This window comes from Anas acuta, chromosome 12 (assembly GCF_963932015.1).
Source record: "Anas acuta chromosome 12, bAnaAcu1.1, whole genome shotgun sequence".
In the NCBI taxonomy this organism is placed as follows: domain Eukaryota; kingdom Metazoa; phylum Chordata; class Aves; order Anseriformes; family Anatidae; genus Anas; species Anas acuta.
In genome coordinates, this window is record NC_088990.1 from 10,499,043 (window position 1) to 10,518,192 (window position 19,150).

At 43.3% G+C, this 19,150-nt stretch overlaps 1 protein-coding gene across 9 annotated transcripts in view; it reads right to left on the bottom strand.

Moving 5' to 3' along the window:
* The window catches only part of LOC137863315 (high affinity cAMP-specific and IBMX-insensitive 3',5'-cyclic phosphodiesterase 8A-like), a 175,041-nt gene that overhangs the window by 121,403 nt on the left and 34,488 nt on the right, over positions 1 to 19,150 (bottom strand). For 5 of the 9 annotated variants that reach the window (XM_068696359.1, XM_068696357.1, XM_068696361.1 and 2 more), the window contains exon 1: positions 16,263 to 17,809. The exons of 3 other annotated variants lie outside the window; for them this stretch is intronic. In XM_068696359.1, the coding sequence (XP_068552460.1) occupies positions 16,263 to 16,523 (261 nt within the window). In that variant the 5' untranslated portion in view covers positions 16,524 to 17,809. Of the gene's footprint in view, positions 1 to 15,134; positions 15,466 to 16,262; positions 17,810 to 19,150 lie in introns of those variants that run through there. One more of the 9 variants, XM_068696365.1, reaches the window with a different exon arrangement.

Below are 19,150 nucleotides of genomic sequence, written 5' to 3' on the forward strand. Positions count from 1 at the left end.
TGTTGGGAGTATGTCTGGAGGAAAGGTAATGATTCCTCCCACTCAGTGCCTGTCAGATAGAAAGCTGCCCCAAAACTAGCTTGTGTTTCAATACTTTGGGAAGCCACATCAAGATCCCTAGTAAGGCAGAAAAGCAATTTCCCAGCAAGGAAACAATTCCTGACATTTCCAACTAGTTATCTCCTATCTATAGTCTAACATGGGAAAGTTTGTGAGCCATCATCACTGGGCCATGGGTAGTTCCCAGACACCGGCAGGCAGTCATCATTTTCCATTTCAGAACAAAGTTCAGTTTGATCACAGCTACTTGTGTAAGTATTCCCTTTTTACAGCAACTATCTGAACTGATGTGGATACAAAAAAAGAGGGAAAATGTCCAATCTTCATTATAAAATGTGTCAGCACCAGCTGAGTCATGCAAAACTAGGAGTCCATGGTTAATGTCATTTATGACAGTCTCCCTTCATATTTAGATAAGTAAAATTCATATCCCCAAACTATAATTAATGTAAACATCAACTAATTATTTCTGCTTTGTGCTATGAAAAAAAAAAGTAGCCCACAACGTTACTTATTTTTGGTTAAGAAACACAAAAACATACCTACAATTTAAAATGTCATCAAGGAAAACATTTTAAGCACAAAAAAATGTTGCAATTTTGAAAGCTGATAAAAAATAAAAAACACACATTTTTCTAGTATGGCAGACTGGATTGAAGATTACTGCCTTTTAGTTGAAGTTAGAGAAAAAAATGCTTTTCTGGTTTGATTTTGTGTACACAGCTATGAAAATACTCTTCCAATATCATATTGATTTATAATAATGGCATTTTAAGGGCTATTGACCTTGGTGCAAATGATTAACAGTGTACTGTGTGTACTAAATAAAGAATTTCAGGGAGAGATCTGTTTACTAGCCATGCTTCTTTGTAAACAAAAAAGATTGTCATTTCTAGGATAGTGTTGTGGGCCACTGGGTGGGAAGAAGCTAGACTTTCTTTAAAGACCTTAACCCAACAGCAGCACTTCACAAAAAAAAATAAAAATAAGTACTGAGAGAGAAGCTGATGTGAAATTCATCAGTGAGACGAGGTATACTGCTTGTGAAAAATGAAATTATAGGTGCATATAGGAGCATTAGGAACATAAAAATGGCAACCAAAGGTAGAGCACAATGGCAAAAGCAAGCAAAGGGAAATGATTTTTATGAACTGCATCTCCCAAAAGGGGCTGCAGGAAGGAACCTCCACTGTATATAAATGAAGGAGTTAAAGATCAGCTACAGACCATGTGGATGCCGAAGTTACATGGTCAAGCATCAGGAAAGTTGTTCTGCTGCTGCAGAAGCAGCTGTGGTGTCACAGCCCTTGCTGCCTTTTTGCATTACTATCAAATTGCCACCAAATCATACCTAGTAAATTGGTATCTTCTGTACAATAATCATCTGTCACATACTTAAACACAAAACTAGGACAGCTTCAGGAGATAATTATTAACAGTCTATTGAGTACTAAACAATGCAATTAATTAACTGAGAGTTCAACTTTTCCTTAATAACCTGAAGCTGCAGAATGAAGAGCACCATACTTACAGCAAGTTCTGAAGAGCAAAGTGTCCAACGCTAAAAGCACAAAAACAGCAACAGAGGACAAAGGCCATTAACAATCACTTATTTGTCCTGATTCAAGGACTGTTCCCTGTGTTTGTTCTGCTGCCTGGCCTAGCATACGCAGCTCTGCTGACAAAAAATGTGTTTTCTTAGCAAAGGTTTGCAAATACCTTAGAATATTAGAATTTCATAGGTTAGCCATTTTTTTTCCCTGCTATCACTATATCTGTAACAGGGATTTTGCCAGTATAAAATTTTTTTTTTTTAAATCCAATGCCCTCACTGACATTTCCAGGCTAGGTAACATTCCTTGTTCAGTCCTAGCCTTGGCTGTTCTAAGACTTTGCCTAAATCAGAAACGTCAAGAAACACAGGAAAAATCTTCTATTACAGAAGTTATACCACTGTATTCATACTCTCAAATGGCATAAACTATGCAGTCACAAGCACATCAGTATCAGTATTGCTGCAATTACTGTAGGGCTTTACCCTAGCCGTGTCAGAAAGAAATCACAAACATCACGGACAGACCATGGCAATATTAACGCAAGAGGTGAAAGGAGGAGCCTCTATCTCAGACCCTAGATACTTGCTTCTGTAACATACGATGGGATCTTTCAAAGTAGGGTTGTGGGCAGCAGAGGTTTGCAGACTTCTGTGGAACAGCATGTACTCTTCCTCCAAGGCCAAGCTAAGAAGCCCAGCTAGCTAAAGTCAGAAAGCTCAGCACCCATTACCTTCAGCAGGTGTTTTATCAGCTCTCAGCAAGACTAAATTTTCTGCACAATCAGAGCAGGGAGGGGGGAAGGACAAAGCACAAGAATAAACCAAATCAATTAATTTTTAATTACACAGATATCAGTGAACTATTCTCTAACAAGGAATTGCATATTAAAAATATTTTTTTTTTTTTTTTAAATGCTGTAGATCTCTTATCACTAACACACAGCAGCTGCAATCCATGAAAATCAAGCCCAGCCACTGTCCTCACTCCAACACTGCTATCAGTTTGGCAGCATATGTAAAGCAGCTCTGGCTTCAACATGCAAAGTGGTATCTGCAGTGGGCAGCACTATGTAGGACTACACTACAGATCAAAGTATTTTCAGCATCTGTAAAAGGAGTCTTAACTGGTTTTAGAAGGTGCAGGACTGCAGTAATAAATCTGATCTCTTGAAGCCCGAGCTGGAAGTTGTACCCTCCTGTCAGCAGGTTCACTGTGTGATGTATTGTGGAGCTTTGGCTGCAGAGACGCTGTAGCCTGCAGATAATGAGCTGTTCAAAGTAGCTGTGAAATTGTCAACTTAATTAAGCCAAGTTTAGTTAACAGTCATCGTTCAAAAATTGTGTGTGAAGAGGCAGGCTTTGAAAGTGCCCAGCTATGCGCTGTAGGAAAGTGCTGTGTACTTTTCTGAACCGAGAAATTGAAAGCTCATGTGATGCGATGGTGCTCCTTCCCCAAGTGTCTGAAGAAAGCCCCCTGGTTATCCCAGCATGTCTGGAAGCTACATATTTTATTTTTTTTTCTATTTTTAGAAAGTTAAGATGCATAATCACTTGAGAACGATCTGCAACGGTTTATTAAGATAGTCTGACCTCCAGAAAAACATATGATTTGGGAGAGGAAGGAGAGCCTCCTGAGGAAACTGTGAAGATCCAAGCCTCAAGTGCTCGGGCCTGAGTTCTGCAGATGGGTGTATTGACGTGACAGCCATAAGCTGAGGGGCCTGTCCTACTCAGATGAAGGCAGAAAAACTCAGCATCGTGAAGGCCAGGCTGCTCTGTACTCCCTAAATTTATTTTCCTCACTGTTGTTCACGGCTTTGAACAAAGCACTTCAACCTGTACTGCTATCTTTCCTGCACCTGAACCAGGTTAGCACTTAAAGACCTTGTCCAAACTAAATGCCAAAACAAACAAACAAACAAAAAAAAACAAACAGGACCTAAGGGTATTCTAAGCTAGGCTTTTGTTTTCTATTTAAACCAACTGCAAGTTAATTGACAAACATCTTGTACATACATATTCCTCTGGACGGCCTGCTCACACCTGTTCTAGGACAAAAATGCCTGTAGTAACCAAACCGAGTTATAGCAATCAATTCATCTGAGTTTAAGAACCTGTGTTTAAACAAACCATTAACACCGGCCTCAATTCATTCCTCAGCACAGAGGTGAAGGTTTCCCAAACATGACTCAGACTCTTAAGGACATGAAGATGTTTTGCAGCACGCAACAACTGCAGAGGTGCAGTGCTGTTAGCCATATAGCTAACCCTATAGCTTCACCCTGCCAATACTCTGCCATGCTTTAACCCTCTCCATGAATTATTTTGTTGGTTTACCTTAAAATTGTTAAGCTATTTCAGAACAAGCCATGGAGATCCCTCCTTTAGGAAAATCTCCTAGGAATTCCACCTGCCGGCTTAGGACCTCCCAGTGCTGGGAAAGCTGCTGAAAAAAATGCCAAGCCCTTCACCCACACCCACCTCTCTGCAAAAGGAGGGGGGAAAAAGAAGGGAATGAGGTACTTTAGAGGTCCTCGTGACTCTTACAAAATAGCATGAAGCTAACAGTAGCCAAGCATTTAAAGATCCCCAGGTAACGTTTCACATGAGTATTTACTGTTACTTACTGTATTGTTACAGGGGTAAAGGGAAAGTAGATCGTAATGCAGTCAAAGTGCTTGTCCACAGCCAGGGAATCGCAGCTGTTTTCAGACACAACCAACAGGGTGCTCTTCCTTGGTGCATTTTTCCTGAAATGCAACAGCACTGGCACAGGGAATCCTAATGAGTGGATGCAACCGGGCACTTCTCTGATCAGCCAGCCAGAATGCCAGACAGCTGGGGAAAAATGCAAGGGACCAAAAGTCTCAAGTTTCCTGAGAGGGAATTATATTCTTTGCAGGTCATCCATGAAGAAAGGACAAAAGACCACATGGACTCATTGCTAAACACACTTTAGAAAACAAGTAATGGAGACAGTGCCATTGCTCCAACTGATGATGGCAAAATACAGGAGGTTTGTTTCTCAACCTTTTAGGGCAAATTGCTCCCATTGTTGTGTGAAGATTCCTTGCCCTAAACAAACAGGGAAAGGCCACAAAAAATCTAGGACCTCAAAGGAGACCCTGCTCTGTATTATTTCTGTGGACTCAGCGGAGACTTCTGCAACCTAAAAGCAAAAGCATTTGCCATAGTGACCTGCAAGTCAAGCACCAGATCCCATCAGATGGATTCTGCGCTGGTCTCCGTTCTTGACCTCATGATAAAACTTTGGAGGCAATGCAGAGCAGTGCAAGATATCAGGGGAGGCATCTCCTATCCCAAATAACTTCTGTCCATGCAATAGGGTCGGACATCACATCTATATCTGAACACCTAGAGCCTGTACTTACTATCACAGCTCAAAGGCTCACAGAAGAAAAGGAAAAAGAAACTCCATTCACTGAATCAGCACTAGCTTTCCATCTCTTCCACAGTCCTTAAACTTCACTACTTCACTGAGACCAGCAAGGTTACCCCATGAGGCAAAATCTACCCCATGAACAGTGTCCCACAGAGTACAGCAGAAGCGAGTTTCCCCAAAGGGCACGGGAGACCCTTGTAAGAGCTGCTAGGAATCAGAACAGCCAAAATTAGCTTGGGAGAAAACTTCAGAGCTGTCTAGCCTTCAAAAAGAAGTTCTTTTTAGTTTAATTGGCAAAATAAGAGATGATATTTTCAGCACATTCTTTTGACAGTCCAGTGATGGATCTCCCTGGTTACCCTGTGACTTGAGGCTAAGTCTGGGATCAGACAAGCTGTTAGACTTCCCACACCTCACATCAACCACTAGCAGGGCTTGCTCCTTCTCCCACTCTAACTTTGAAGTTTTGCACTGATTAAAAAGAAAACAAGTCAAACATTATATGAACAGTGACAGCAGAACTGTGTTTTCTTTCAGTAAAAATCATAAACTAATGCATCATTATTTAGCTTTAGGCACCACGAGTAAAAATGCCCACCAAAATTCCATGTTCAGTATTTTTTACCAAGCCAACAGGTTGATACTACTGCTTGTCCTTCAGAGGCAAGCCCTGTCCTTTCCTTTCTCAGCAAAGCCAGGTGTGAGAGCATTAAGTCAGCTTCCGCACTAAGCACTTTCATGAACTTCATGAGTTTGTATCATTATTATTAACAAGGATCACAAAACCTAAATCTCTCTTCTGCCCTAGAAGCTGGTTCTTGCTATCCAGTCCCAGTGCTAGAGGCAGGGTACTGTGGAAAAGACTATGCGAGCTGCTTGTTGAGACACCTTGGTTCCCAATAAGCTACTGCTCTAACATGTTCATTTTAAAAAGCTGTAATAAGCAATAATATTTCAGAAAATACAAATCACTCCTAAAAAAAAAATAATGTGTCTACCCCAAAATTAAAGATTCCACACACCAGTAAAGGTAAAATACTAATTAGATCATGCACTGGGGGAATAAAGTATCACTACGAGGTGTAGGGGCTGTGAATGACAGCACTACCACTTGTGTGACAGATCTTGGCTCCATGGCATTGAGCAGCAAGGAACAAGACTCATCATCTCCAGAACTGGGGACATACGATAACACGGCTCAGTGTCAGCATAAGCAGAACAGCCCTTTTATCTTAAATTCTGCAGAAAACAGATCACTTTGACAGCAAAAGGCAAAAGCAAAACAAATATTAAGTCAATTAAAAGTTGCAGCAGAACCAATGGAAGCATTGATTCTGAGTTTTCAGGACTTACTCTTCCTCTCAGTGCAGTTGATATCAAAACAAAAGCTGTTTAGGTTTGCAAAACCCTCTTTGCCTGGGTTCAGAAACATTTTGTCCCTCTAAAGTATCAATGTACCCCTCAACATTTTTATCCATCTGCAGGATACTCTGCTGCATGTATGAAAAAAAGTAACTAGCTCCTCCAGTCATGAAGATCCTCCTATATCTTCAAAATATAACCCCATATTTGGTTACAATTCATCTCACTTGCAATCTCTTAAATGCTTTTATCAGCTGTCCTTGGTCCCTGCCCGCACCAGGATGTGCAGAAACCAATACACACAGGTTCCATGCTGACGGCGTGTCAGTGGTAAGCATGCATGACCACAGCAGAACAGGGTTTGGAAATCAAAAATTCATTTAAAAAATTCCACCCAAGAGCACGATATTTTTATTGCATTTGTCAACTTAGCAACCAAGTCTTAAGGAGATAAAATGAAGATATCATTATCATACTACTTGCCAAAATTGTGAAAAATGAGAAGTAAATCAGTATGTCCAGACTCAGTCCAGAAGAGGAACAAGAAAAACTCTTCTCATTTTTGTAACTTTAAATAGACTCTTACATCTTTCTCCAAAGCACATTCTGCTGACTGCAGATAGAGACGAAGCACTGTGTTACATGGACACAGTTTGATCTGAGAGCAACTCACGTTCCCGGGTACACGGTGGCCTTGATCCTGCATGACACACAATTAAGATCAAGTATGCAAGCAGAAGCATACAGCGACTCGTCCAAAGAGATGCCCAATATCCGCTGGCAGCCTGGATCTTTTGACCAGGTCAGTACCTCCAGCTGTGGCCATGCTGCTGCATCGAGCTGTCTACAGAACGAACGTCTACAACCAGAAAACACCGAGCAACCTAACACATCCCAACGCACTTCAGACATAACTGGATAACAACATAGGTGCAAAAATATAGTCTTCTTGTACGAAAATAAAGCCTTCTGAACTCCATCAAATTCAAGGTTTCAACAAATTCAAAGTTTCAGCTTTCACAGCCAGCACTCTCAAGATAAGCAATAGTCTCTCAGACTTGGTTTATGACCTGAAACCATAGCAATTTATATTCTTTCTACATCTACTGCTTGATAACTGCCCCCACTGTTATATGAAGCTGGGGAAAAAAAAAAAAAGTATTTGCTATCCCATTACTCCCATCATTAGACAGTTAATAGTATCTGTCATTGGAGGTTTTTTGCATTAGTACAGATTAAACAATCGTAAAACAAGGTACCCAACCATAAGGGCACATACCCTGGTTGCACTTAGGAGAATCCAGGGAAGTTTTACTTACAGACCAGAGACCTAATTCTGGCTGTTCTGAAAATTTTAAGAACTTTGCCAGTAGCTTCAGTATAGCCAGGAACTTGCCTACTGAAGTTATACTGATGCCTTTCTGGAATGACAGAAAACAACTTGTCCATAGTACAACCATTATTGCCACTATTTTCATTTCCAAATCTTGTCTCCAACAGGGAGCTGTTTTCTACGCCACCGAGAGGCAAACAGAGCAGTCCAAGCCCTGCCGCAGGTACGTCCCTCGAGCCCACAGAGTTTAAAGGGGCTGAACAACTAACTTTAGTCAGAATTTGACCCTCCAATAAACTTCTTCAGTATGTGAAATTAGTTCTTGGCTTTGTTTTGAAAAATGAAACAGATATTTTGCCAGCAATCCCAGTGCCATCTAAATTTAAGTGTATGGCAGAGCTTCTTTGGGGTCCAGTACCCATGGACATTCCGGTATTGCTCCCCACCCTGAGCTATTTATCGCTAAATTACAGCTAGTGGAAAAGCACAGCTTCATCAGCAGTTTAACTGCAGGAGTGTATGGAGCAAGTCACTTTTGCTTCAAGTTACCAAAGTACTAGGTGTGGTTGTCCTCAACCATTTGTGGAATTTCTCACCAAAGTTTTATTACGAAAAAATAAAAGTCTTAAAAACTAAACCAGCAGACAGAGTATTCCAAAAAGACGAAATACACATCTGCAGACTCAGGCTTCAAAGCTGAACACAGATCCTGACCCACCTACCTATCACACGGATACATTTATGCATTTAAAAACTCGGAATTAAAACCACTGTTGCAAAAATAGAGTTCTACACTTCAGCGCCAGCTGAGAAGCAAGCATGGTAATTCAGTACAAATACAGCTTCTATCTGGCAATGCAAATAACAGAATACAGAACACATTAACATCATATTCAGTTTTTTTGTTTGTTTGTTTTCTGTGCGCGTGTGTGTACTATAACTAAAACATAGGTATAGATTTTTTCCAAACAAGATCCGTACCAGGAAAGTGTACTTTGCTGAGCACTTAATGAGGCTATTTGTCTGATGAAACTGTATCAGACACACCAGAACCTCAAGCGTAAAGGCAGCTATGGTAAATAGATAACTTTGAAAATGTGTTGTCTTTTCATGGCAAGTAAGATGGGGCCTCATAAAATTTCCACTGCATCCCAGTAGGGAGCTAAAGGTCACTTCTAACTCAAAGTTAAGAACAATGGGAAGCAGAGGATGTCATTCTTTCATATTTGCCCAGTGATTCTGTGTTTTCTTTGCATGGATTTACTTAGGAAACTGGGAACTCTACAAACAATTAAAAGATTTCAAGGTTACCATTTTTCCCTTAACAAAGCTGGGTATCAGAAATCTGTTTGTAGACTTATGCAAAATGTTTGTTTTATAAAGAAAAATACTTCTTACTTTGATCTTTCCAAATATAGGAAACATTCATTTTCCCATGCAACTTCAAATTAAAGTGCAAAATAATTCTGCTTTCACAAAAAGACTGAATTTCCAGCAAAGAAACAGATACAATTTCAATCTGTTTGACATTATTTAACAAATGGATTTATTTCTATCCTGATCAGAACAATAGAAATAATGTCCTGGAGATGGTTTTCAATTTCATTCACCCAGGAATGAAATACTGTCTGATTAACAAGGAGACTCTCTTTACATGAACTAAAACGTGTCACCTTAATTTCTAGAGATCTAATCCTCAAAAGTTGGCTATAATGTAATACGGTGACAGAACTGAAAAGCTATAATTCCTCCTTTTCCAAGCACAGATGGGAACCGTAATTAAGAGTCCCTCATGCTAGCATCAGTCTTTTTCAATAGCAACATTATTTTACCCCAAAACTTCCTTTAATCTTGAATATTCCTTTTCGAGTCAAAGTCATCTTGCCTTGCTAGGACATCTTCTCTCCACATATGTGTGCAGACTATCTTTAAACACATAAAAGACTATCACAAACCATTACAAACTACCTTGTCAGCCACACTCAAAGTGGATATAACTTAATTCAATGCAGTTCCACGTCAAAAAAGTAGGTTCCAGCCCTCATCCTTTCTACTGAAACAAAGCCACACACGCGGGAGCTGGTTTATAGGATGCTAAGCTTTTTATATTATGTACAGTGACATATTTACAGATTTTACAAGGAAGAGAAGAAAAGGCCCTGGGAGTTTGATCCAAGGCCAACAGTTCAGCCCATAGGAAAAGGGGATGGTCTGGAAGAATGCACAAATTAGAGACTCCGCTACTTAACTTCACAGCGTATATATCATCATTTCTTACATTTTGGCCTGAACAGGGATTTTAAGAAAGAACCTACGAGGGGCTGGATGTTGAAATCTTTGAAAAACAGAAGACTTTAACCACATTGTCTCCTTGATGCCTCTGAAAGCTTAAAATCTGACTCTGAGCAATCAACCTATTCAGTATGCCATGCACATGAAAGCTATTCAATTTGCATCTTGTCATCCCATGCCAATTTAAATTATGGTTAAATGAAGATACCTAATTATTTTACCCAATGGACTGATAGCAATGAATAGAATGTCACGGGGCCAAGCAAATTCCTAGTGAAACTCCACTGAATTAATGGGTCTCAAATAAAAAACACCGAACACAATTCACACAGAAAATTGTGCTTCGGACATAAAATCACGTTTTATGTGCAATCACGGAAACATTACTAACAATGATTTAGTTCCAGCCACGGCTGGTAAAGCTGTTTACACCGTGGGTATATTATATCCATGCACACCCCCAAAATAGAACACAATGCTAAATTGTTCTCCGAGGTATGCAGGTGCTTGCACTGTCCCCTGACAAAATGATGATTTACACAAAGCTTATATTGAAACAATTTTACCTCGGGGGCAAATTGCTCATTATCATATTTGCTTTAGGTTTCTTTTACTTTTTGTTGCAAGCTAATCAGAGCTTTAATTGTCCATATCCCTAAATATTTATTTCCTCTTTGAGGACTCATTTGAAAGTCACTTAGCATGTAGCTGCTCAGAAAGTGGAATATTTTCACCGCATTGTTAGTACTGTTTAAGCCCAATTCTGGAGTCTCTTCTCAAGGTAAAAGCTGAGAGAAGCGAACAGAAGTTCTTACCATAACTAAATAAACCAATAATTTATCACTGCTGGTAGTGGTAACTGTTGGATAGAAAAATGTTAATGGCTGTTAAAAATAATTATCATTCAACCTCTCATTTTCTTAATATGGACATTTATTTGAAAATGAGAAAAGGATACTAAAATATAATAATATAAGCAAAACAGCATCTAAAAATATTTTTTCTAAGTTTCAAGTGGACTATGAGTACCTTTCTTAATGAAACACTCTTTGTAATCACACAGATTGTAAGCCAATCTAAAATCCTTGAACATGAAGTATCTGCAAGTGGGTGTAACCATTTCACATCTTTCATTTATATTTAGATGCAGCATTTTGGATGCCAAAAACTGAAGTGCTGGCACTTTGAATGGTGAGGTGATGCCAGTACCTTGCACCAGCAGTTCACACCACAGGTAATACTGGGAACGGAGGAAATGGATGGAGAACTTCTATCACCTCGAGTTCTTCTGCATGTCTTACTAGCAAGTAGAGTTTGACAAGTAGAAAATTTCTCACTCTTAATGAACTTGCAGTTTAATCTCAGCAATACAATTAAGGATACAGAGGGTAACACAGTAAGTTAAATAAATAGAACTGGAGAAAAAGGTTTGTTTTCAATATCTCCTCTACTGACACATTCAGGTGGCAGAAAACGTAAAGCTGAGAAGTCAGCAACTAAGCCAGGCAAGAGACATAAAGCAAGTTCAGACCAGGGCAGTGAAGAACAGCACAAAGGGCAGAGAGAAGACAGCGTTTCGTGTCTAATATGAATTTATAGCTGGAAGGAGTCTCAGTGGAATTTCTACCAACAGTAAGTACTCCAAAAATTCAAGACCTAACCTTGCTCATCTCAGTCACACAAGAAGGTGCCTTCAAATGCAGTGGTACATTTTGCATGAGAGGAACTAAAAAGCAATGGTTTAAAGGTTGAAAACACATCTTAGGCTGTCTTTATAGCATAGCAATCTATATGCTGCGAGTGATTTCCAGTTCTTTTCCAGTTTACATTACAAACAACAGGAAATTAAAAAGATTAAAAAAAAAAAAAAAAAAAAGGAAAGAAAGAAAAGCCTTAAATATTAACCCAGCATGAATATGGAAAGGTCACATGTTACTCCATCGGTTCACTCCATACCATTTAAAAATTAGACCCCTCCATCCCCTGGAGAACAGGGCTCATGCCTTGCAATAAAAGCATATTAAACGTCGGGCTGGAAGTCTCGAGCCATAAGGACTGAGCAAAGTTAGCGTATCTCAGCGTGGGAAGGATCCTCTCAGTGGGAGCAAGGATCTCTGTACGGGAGGGCTGACGTCAGTGGAAGTGGGAGGGAAACGGTGAGGGGAGGTTTGCTGGGGGAACGGCTGAGGGCTGTTTCAGTGGGAACAGGGAGGAATCGAGAGGGCTGGATGGCCTCACTGGAAGTAGGGACAGTACATGTGGGAGTTTCAAAGGGAGGGAGAACTGAAGTGTTGCAAGGGGAAGGGATTACCAGACAGGCAGGAAAAGAGCAGACAGCTTAGCAGACTAAATAATGTGCTGTTAAACGCTGAGATGAGATCCATTTCAGCACTGAAGGTAGAAGTTAGCATACGTCCTCCTGTATATACAGGATTATGCAACCATTGGTTTGCAGTGACTGTAAAATTCACAGACAATTTCACAGGTTTTCAATGAAGGAAACTTGCTGGCTGTAACACCGTGGATCTAAACTGCTCATCCCATATTGGCTGATAAATCAAAAAGCTATTTCAAATTCAGCCCTGCTGGCTTAACTCTACTTTTAATTTTCAATAAAGGAAGTTTGGATTTACTTTCCAATCCCCTTGCACCCAAACACACACATTTCTGTGTTAAATATACACGACAGGGAGAGTTACACAAGCAAAGAGGAAGGAAATCTCACATACGTAAAAGAATGAGAGGGCAAAATAAATGTGCAATGTATGTGCTGCAGTGCATATCAGTGCAGTACAGAAATAACACACATGCATTGCTGGGACAGCAACCCCTCACGATTACCCACAGCAGTTTTACATAAATGCCCATCAAGTCCTTACACCATGCCAATCCTTATTTATGCTAAATGTTAACCAGAGTTATTACCCTAAAAGAGTATATGCAGATTTCTATAAAGCCAAGTACCCTTACTACAAATTCAGCTACTGAAATTTCTGCAGAAGAAAATCATTACTAATCTATATGAAAAGGCTATCACAATTCTGAATCCACTTTCTTGAGACTTTTAGAGCTGAAAAAAATCAGGAAACGTCTCCTTTGCAACAGGACTAATCTAAGTTTTCTTTGATATTTTTAATGTAGCCCTGGATAATCAAACTTCAGTCACTGTTACTCAGTAAATCTCACTCATCTTCCACTGGGAAAAGGACAGAGTTTAAGCTGTGGAGTCTATCTGTTGAAAATTAAAAGAAGGGTTTTCATGGCTGGTTCCCTATTTAGGTACAGCACTGATTCCAAGCTGCTCATGAATTTTCAAATGAAAGCCACGCATAAAATTACTAATCAAGGAGGGAGATACAGGCGCCATGACCAAACAGATTTATCTCCTCCGTTTATCACGTACTATCACCATACCCATATATACCAGCACTAGGTACTACAGAACTTATCTCTGCACACACGCACTTTCAGGGCTCCTCTGCGAGTTTACCACGGATAAACCAAGCCTTCTCCTTATTCGGAAAGGACAGGTATTTTTTTAGCTACACTTTGTAAATTGGTGCAAATCCCAAAATGCTCACACCACACATCTGGAGAAATGATCCTCTGCCCTTCCAACAGCACAAAGACACAATAAGATATAAACATAAAGCCAGAATAAGCCTGGGGGTTAATCAGCAATATATATAAGTCCATCTTACAATTAGCATGGGTTATTTCTTCTTATGACACTGCCTGGCTTGAAAATATGTGTGCTATAGCTAACAAATTGATTTGGTAAAAGTCACTGTGTTACTCATTACACTGATATTAATAAACTTAATGCTAATGCCAGCTGGAGTGAAAATGCAAGGTTTACAGTCCAGATTTTTTTCCTAGCTTTCACATAGGACTTTCTTGCCTTTAATCTGTGCATGTATGACAAAATAATGTATGTGAATTCAATTGCAGTGCCCTGAGATAACAGGAGAATGCCATCCTGGCAGTAAATTGGCTGTGCACACGCGTTCTGACCTCAGCACCAAAGCACAAAAGGTATGCAGCATCTTCTGCTCAGGTGAGGGAATCCCAGGCGCCATAAAGAACAGCCATAGTTTGTGGAAGCACCCAAAGTCATAGGATCATAGATCTCAGAGTTCTTTCTCAAATCAAAAATCCTTTTAACTCCAAAACTGCCCAGTGTCCTGCCCAATGCTCCTTTTGCCAGTGATCTCAGGCTCCGGACTCTGACCTTCATCATTCTCATTCTTTATTTCTTTCTAAACAACTTCACTGTACATGACAAGTGTAGCTCTCTCTCCAGCACAATTTCTGAGACAACACAGTTATACTCTAACACAGGATGAACTGTAAATCTGATCATAATATGCACACTAATGCTAAAAGCAGAAAATGAAGCACATTGCTGCTTTGCATCTCTAAAGATAGGATTTTACACATGAAAATTATGTAGATGTGATTTTTCAATCAGATTTTGTACTCAACTGATCACAAAGAGAATTCCATTCTCATTTCTAAAAACCCAGGCAATGTGCTCAGAGTGATGACAAGGGCAGAAAAAGACCTAGAGACAAAAATCAGAACAGCTGCCAATGAGGTTAGAGCATGTACATGAACCAAAATCAACCATATAGCACCTGGCCAAATTACCCAAACTGGGTAACAACAATTTTTACGAAGTTCTTGAAATCAAACACCAAAACTAAGGCTGCTTTCCATGGTTATGCTTCTGGAAACAGTCCTTGGAGTTGTTTGTTTGTTTTCCCCCCCATAAGCAAGCACACAGAAGACGAATTCACACAATATAAACTTTAACAATATTTTGGTTTTAAACTTTGTAATGTACAATTACAATCACAATTAAAAATAAAGCTATTAAAGCAATTGTCAGGATTCTGATGACAACTTAACTTTCCCCACTGCAGTTACCATAAGCACGACTACTGTGCGTGAACAGAGCCGTACAGTTTAGTTTCCTGTACAGTACTAGCACTCAATTTTACGTTACTACAACACCGCTGACCTTCATATTCTGACTTAGGTGCTATTAATTCCTCCTTCGACTCACTACATGTAGTGTCGTCTCATTTTTTCTACACCTTTTTTAAATTTCTGTGAACCGTACTTACTAAATCTGGAGGAAAACGGAGAAAATCATCCATAGTACTGAAGAAAATTGCTTCAGGTCAATGTTCTAGAAGCCACCTTAATAAGTGTGTAAAAATCCTCAGAAATCTAAAAACTATTAGTTTCTCTGGGTCTGCAAAACACTTGACATTTTGCTAGTTCTTGCCTGCACCTCAAGCCTGTATCTTGTATTTACGGCGTGCGTATCTCAGTCCTTATCACAGTAACCCAGAGCTCATCAGCCATGTTATACAATATCCCCCGAGGTACTGCATTTGAGTTCATTTCTTTTTTCTTTCTTTTTTTTTTTAATATTTGCAATTACTTATTTTTTTCAAAATAGAGATAGTTCCCTCCCCCCAAGGGAGAAAATATGGAATAATCAAAAACTCGAGCAGTAGGAACTAAAGTATAATGCATAAGCCCGTGACTACATCAATGGAAAGCAAACTGACATGCAACTAACACTTAAAAAAATTAATCACAGATTGCAATTTTTTTCAGTATGTGTCCGTCAATTTCACACAGGTCTTGTCTTGTATCTCTACACATAAGTATACACACTGAAACACATGCAAAAAATAAAAAATAATAACAAAAAAAAAGGCAAAAACTATTTGCAGTAACAGACAAGGTCAACAAGTTGTTAATGTAAACCAGCACCCAGAGCACAATCTGCTGCCCCTCTTCCAACTTTCTGAATGGAAGAGCTACGCAAACCGATCAGCCCACCGAATGGATCGCTTCGGGCTGCGATCTGCTCGCTTCCACAGAGCCGAGCAGCTCGAGGGTCGCTGGGCAGCCCCCCATGACCGCACAGCCCCCACAGCCAAGCCCACCACTGCGGGCCCGCTGTGAGCGTCCAGCCCTGCGCCCCTGCCTCCAGCGAGGCCGCTCACACCGCTCCCCTTCCCAGCCTTCGCCAAAGCCCTTTGGAGGAGCAAAGAGGCTCGGGCACATCCACAAAGTCATCGCATGAGAGGGATTAGTCTATAAACGAAAGTAATAGCTCGAGCCAGGAAAAGCTCCCCCGCAACGCGTTACTTCGGCGGGGGGACTCCTTGGGTTAGACCGCTGCAGCCAACTCGTGTGCTGCGAGAAACGGCGCTCGTGTTTCGCACCCTTTTTACCTTAACACTGGATCTGCTGGTCTGGGTCTCTGCCTCCATGCTCTGGCTGTTCTCCCTCTTGTCTTTCTTAGAGGAATTAGTCCTCACCTTATAAGTGGATGTGTTGGAGGATTTAATGAATAATCCTGGGACGGGGTTGCCTTGCTGCTGCTGAGACATGGTTGTGTTGGTCTGGTGAGGGGAATTGCACTCCTCAGACTCTTTGCTACTGTGATAGACCACTCTGCTGTCAGAGATGTGGATGCTTGGAGCACAGCCCATGCTTTGTGGCCACCTGGGGAATACTTCTAAATTGTATATATATATACGTGCATATATATATCTCTTTCCTTCCCGTTGGTATTTCCCCCTGCTTTTTTTTTTGCTTTTTTTTTTTTTTTTTGTTAACAGGTTGAATCTTTGTCCTGCGTCTCCGCTACACTCTGAAGCATTGCCATCGGTCCCTCGCACACGACAGGCTCGTGTCTGTCCTCCTCGGCCTCCACGAAGCGGGTCCTTTGGTCGCCCCCTCAGCCAGCGGTGGGCCGGGAGGCTGGAGGGGCGGGCGGGTGGGGAGGGGGGGGGATGGATCAACAACTGGTCGACTTCATATTTTCACAGGTTAGTGCTGATTTTCCTAAGCCATCTGAGAAGCTTGGGAGGGCTTGCTTTCCTTTGGGGGAAGAAGGAGGAAAAAAAAAAAAAAAAAAAGGAAAAATAGCCGCGAAAAGCCGCGAAGCAGCCGCACAGCCCCGGTGCTGAGCGCGGCCGGGGGCTCGGCACCACCCCCCCCTCCTAGCCCGGGGCTCGGCGCATTCTCCCCGCGGCGCTCCCGGGGGGGGCCGCTCCCCACCTCGTCCTCCGCGCTCGGGGCCGCGCTGCGGGGCTGCTCGGAGGAAAAAAAATAAAATAATAAAAATAATAATTAAAAATTAAAAGACACCCCAAAAAATAAAAATTAAAAAAAATCCCGGCGAGGAGCCCGATCCGCCCCGGCGGGCTCGTCACGCCGCCTGGGGCACGTCGGCGGGCGGCCGCGGGGGTGACATTGGCGGTCCCGGCGTCCTCAGGCGGCGGCAGCCCCCCCTCAGGCGGCCCGGGCGCTCCCCGGGCGCCGCAGCGGCATGCCGGGCCCCGGCCCCGGGCGGGGCGGCGGCGGCGGGCGGGCGGCGGGGCGGCTCGGAGCCCTGCCCGGGGCCGCGGGACGAGGAGGAGGAGGAGGAGGAGGAGGCGGCGGCGGCGAGGCTGGCGGAGGCATCAAAGGGCCTCCATGGTGGGGGCAGTGTGTGGCCGGAGGGGTGATGCGGGACGGCCAGAGAATGATGATGACGACGATGATGATGATAAAAAGATTAAAAAAAAAAAAAAGGCGAAAGGCGAGAGAAGCGGCAGGAAAACGATCCTAGCGTCCCGGCTCGGCGGAGAGGCTTGCGGCGGCGAGGGCTCCCGTTCGCAGGGCCGTGGCGGCGGCGCGCCGTGCAGCGGGGAAGTGCCGGTGCTCGGTGCTCGCAGCTCCGCTCCGCGCCCGCCTCTCTGCACCGGGCGGCGGCGGCCCCGGCCCCCTCCCTCCCTCCCCTCCCCTCCCCTCCCCGCCGCCCCCCGCCCCTCCCCTCCTCTCCCGCTCCCCCCCCACCCCCCCGCCCGCGCGGCCCCGGCGCTTGACAGCGTTGGAGCCAATGACAGCCGCCGGCGGCGCTGACCTCCGGCCCGCGCTGGCGTCAATGCAAATCAGCCGCCCCGCGCCAATGGCGGTCCGCGCCGCCCGCCAGAGCCGGCTTCAAACCGCCGCCTGCGCGCTCACGGCGCCCGCTGAGGGCTCCGCGCGCGCTCCCCCTGAGGGGAGCCGGGGAAAGGCCGAGCCCCAGCGCTGCCCTCTCGGCTGTGGCCCCGTCCGGTTACTCGGAAATGGGTTTGGGGGTGAAGGTGCTGCGGGTCCAGGCAGAGCCCAGGACTTGGATACCGAGCTGCAGAGCGGCTTGGGCGGCAGCACGCGCAGAAATCAGGCTTGTTCTGCCGGTGAGACCCGACGTGCCTCAGCTTGGGACACAACACACGGCACAGACCCCGCTTTAACGCACCTCAAGAGGAGCGGAGTGCTTGAGGTACTGCCAGGGCCATGCCCAGCACAGGGCTGCGGGCACCCCTGACAGTGCCTGAAGTACGAACCCAGGTGCGGTGGCAGCCCCCGACACAAGCACAGAGCCCAGGCTGTGCTGATTCCAACGCGCCCTCCGTCCTGGTTGTGGCACCCAGGCTCACCGAGGTACCTCAACACACCACTCACTGTCACCCGGCAAGCAACAGCAGTTTGGGGAGGGCCAGATCAAACTTTAGCTTTAGGAGCACAGAAAACACCAAATCTCAGAGAGATGGCTTTTGTCAATAAGCTCCCGTGCCTCAGGAGAGAAGATAAGGTGTTTCGGGGAAAACTATTCAAGTTCCTCCAAGTGCACATCACGAAGGGCTCTGTGCCCCCATCAGTCGCGGCGTTTTGGAAGCAGCCGGTTCAGAGCGCCCTTGTGTGCGTTCGGAACAGCCGGCCTCTGAGCATTACCTCAGCTACATGGGAAATGCCATCAGGTCGTGATTAAAAGGCAGATAAGCGAGGACTGCGTCAGCAAAAAGCAGCTCTCCGTTCATATAGGTCACAGCATCAGCTGCTGCAGATGGCAGCACCCTGTAAGGCCAGGAGATGCAAAGCCAGCAGGCAGTGATTTTTAAGAAATGTGTTTTTTCAGGACAACCACAGTACTTGCACTGTCAAAATGCTTTTATTTACTTCTAGTAATTGCTAGGGTTAAAGGCTGGAAAATGAAGCCTTCCTGTCCCTGGTCTCCCTGCTACTGTGCAGTTTCAAACATAAGCAACAGTCACATAAACTTCATCCACCCCATTAATTTAGCTGCTTC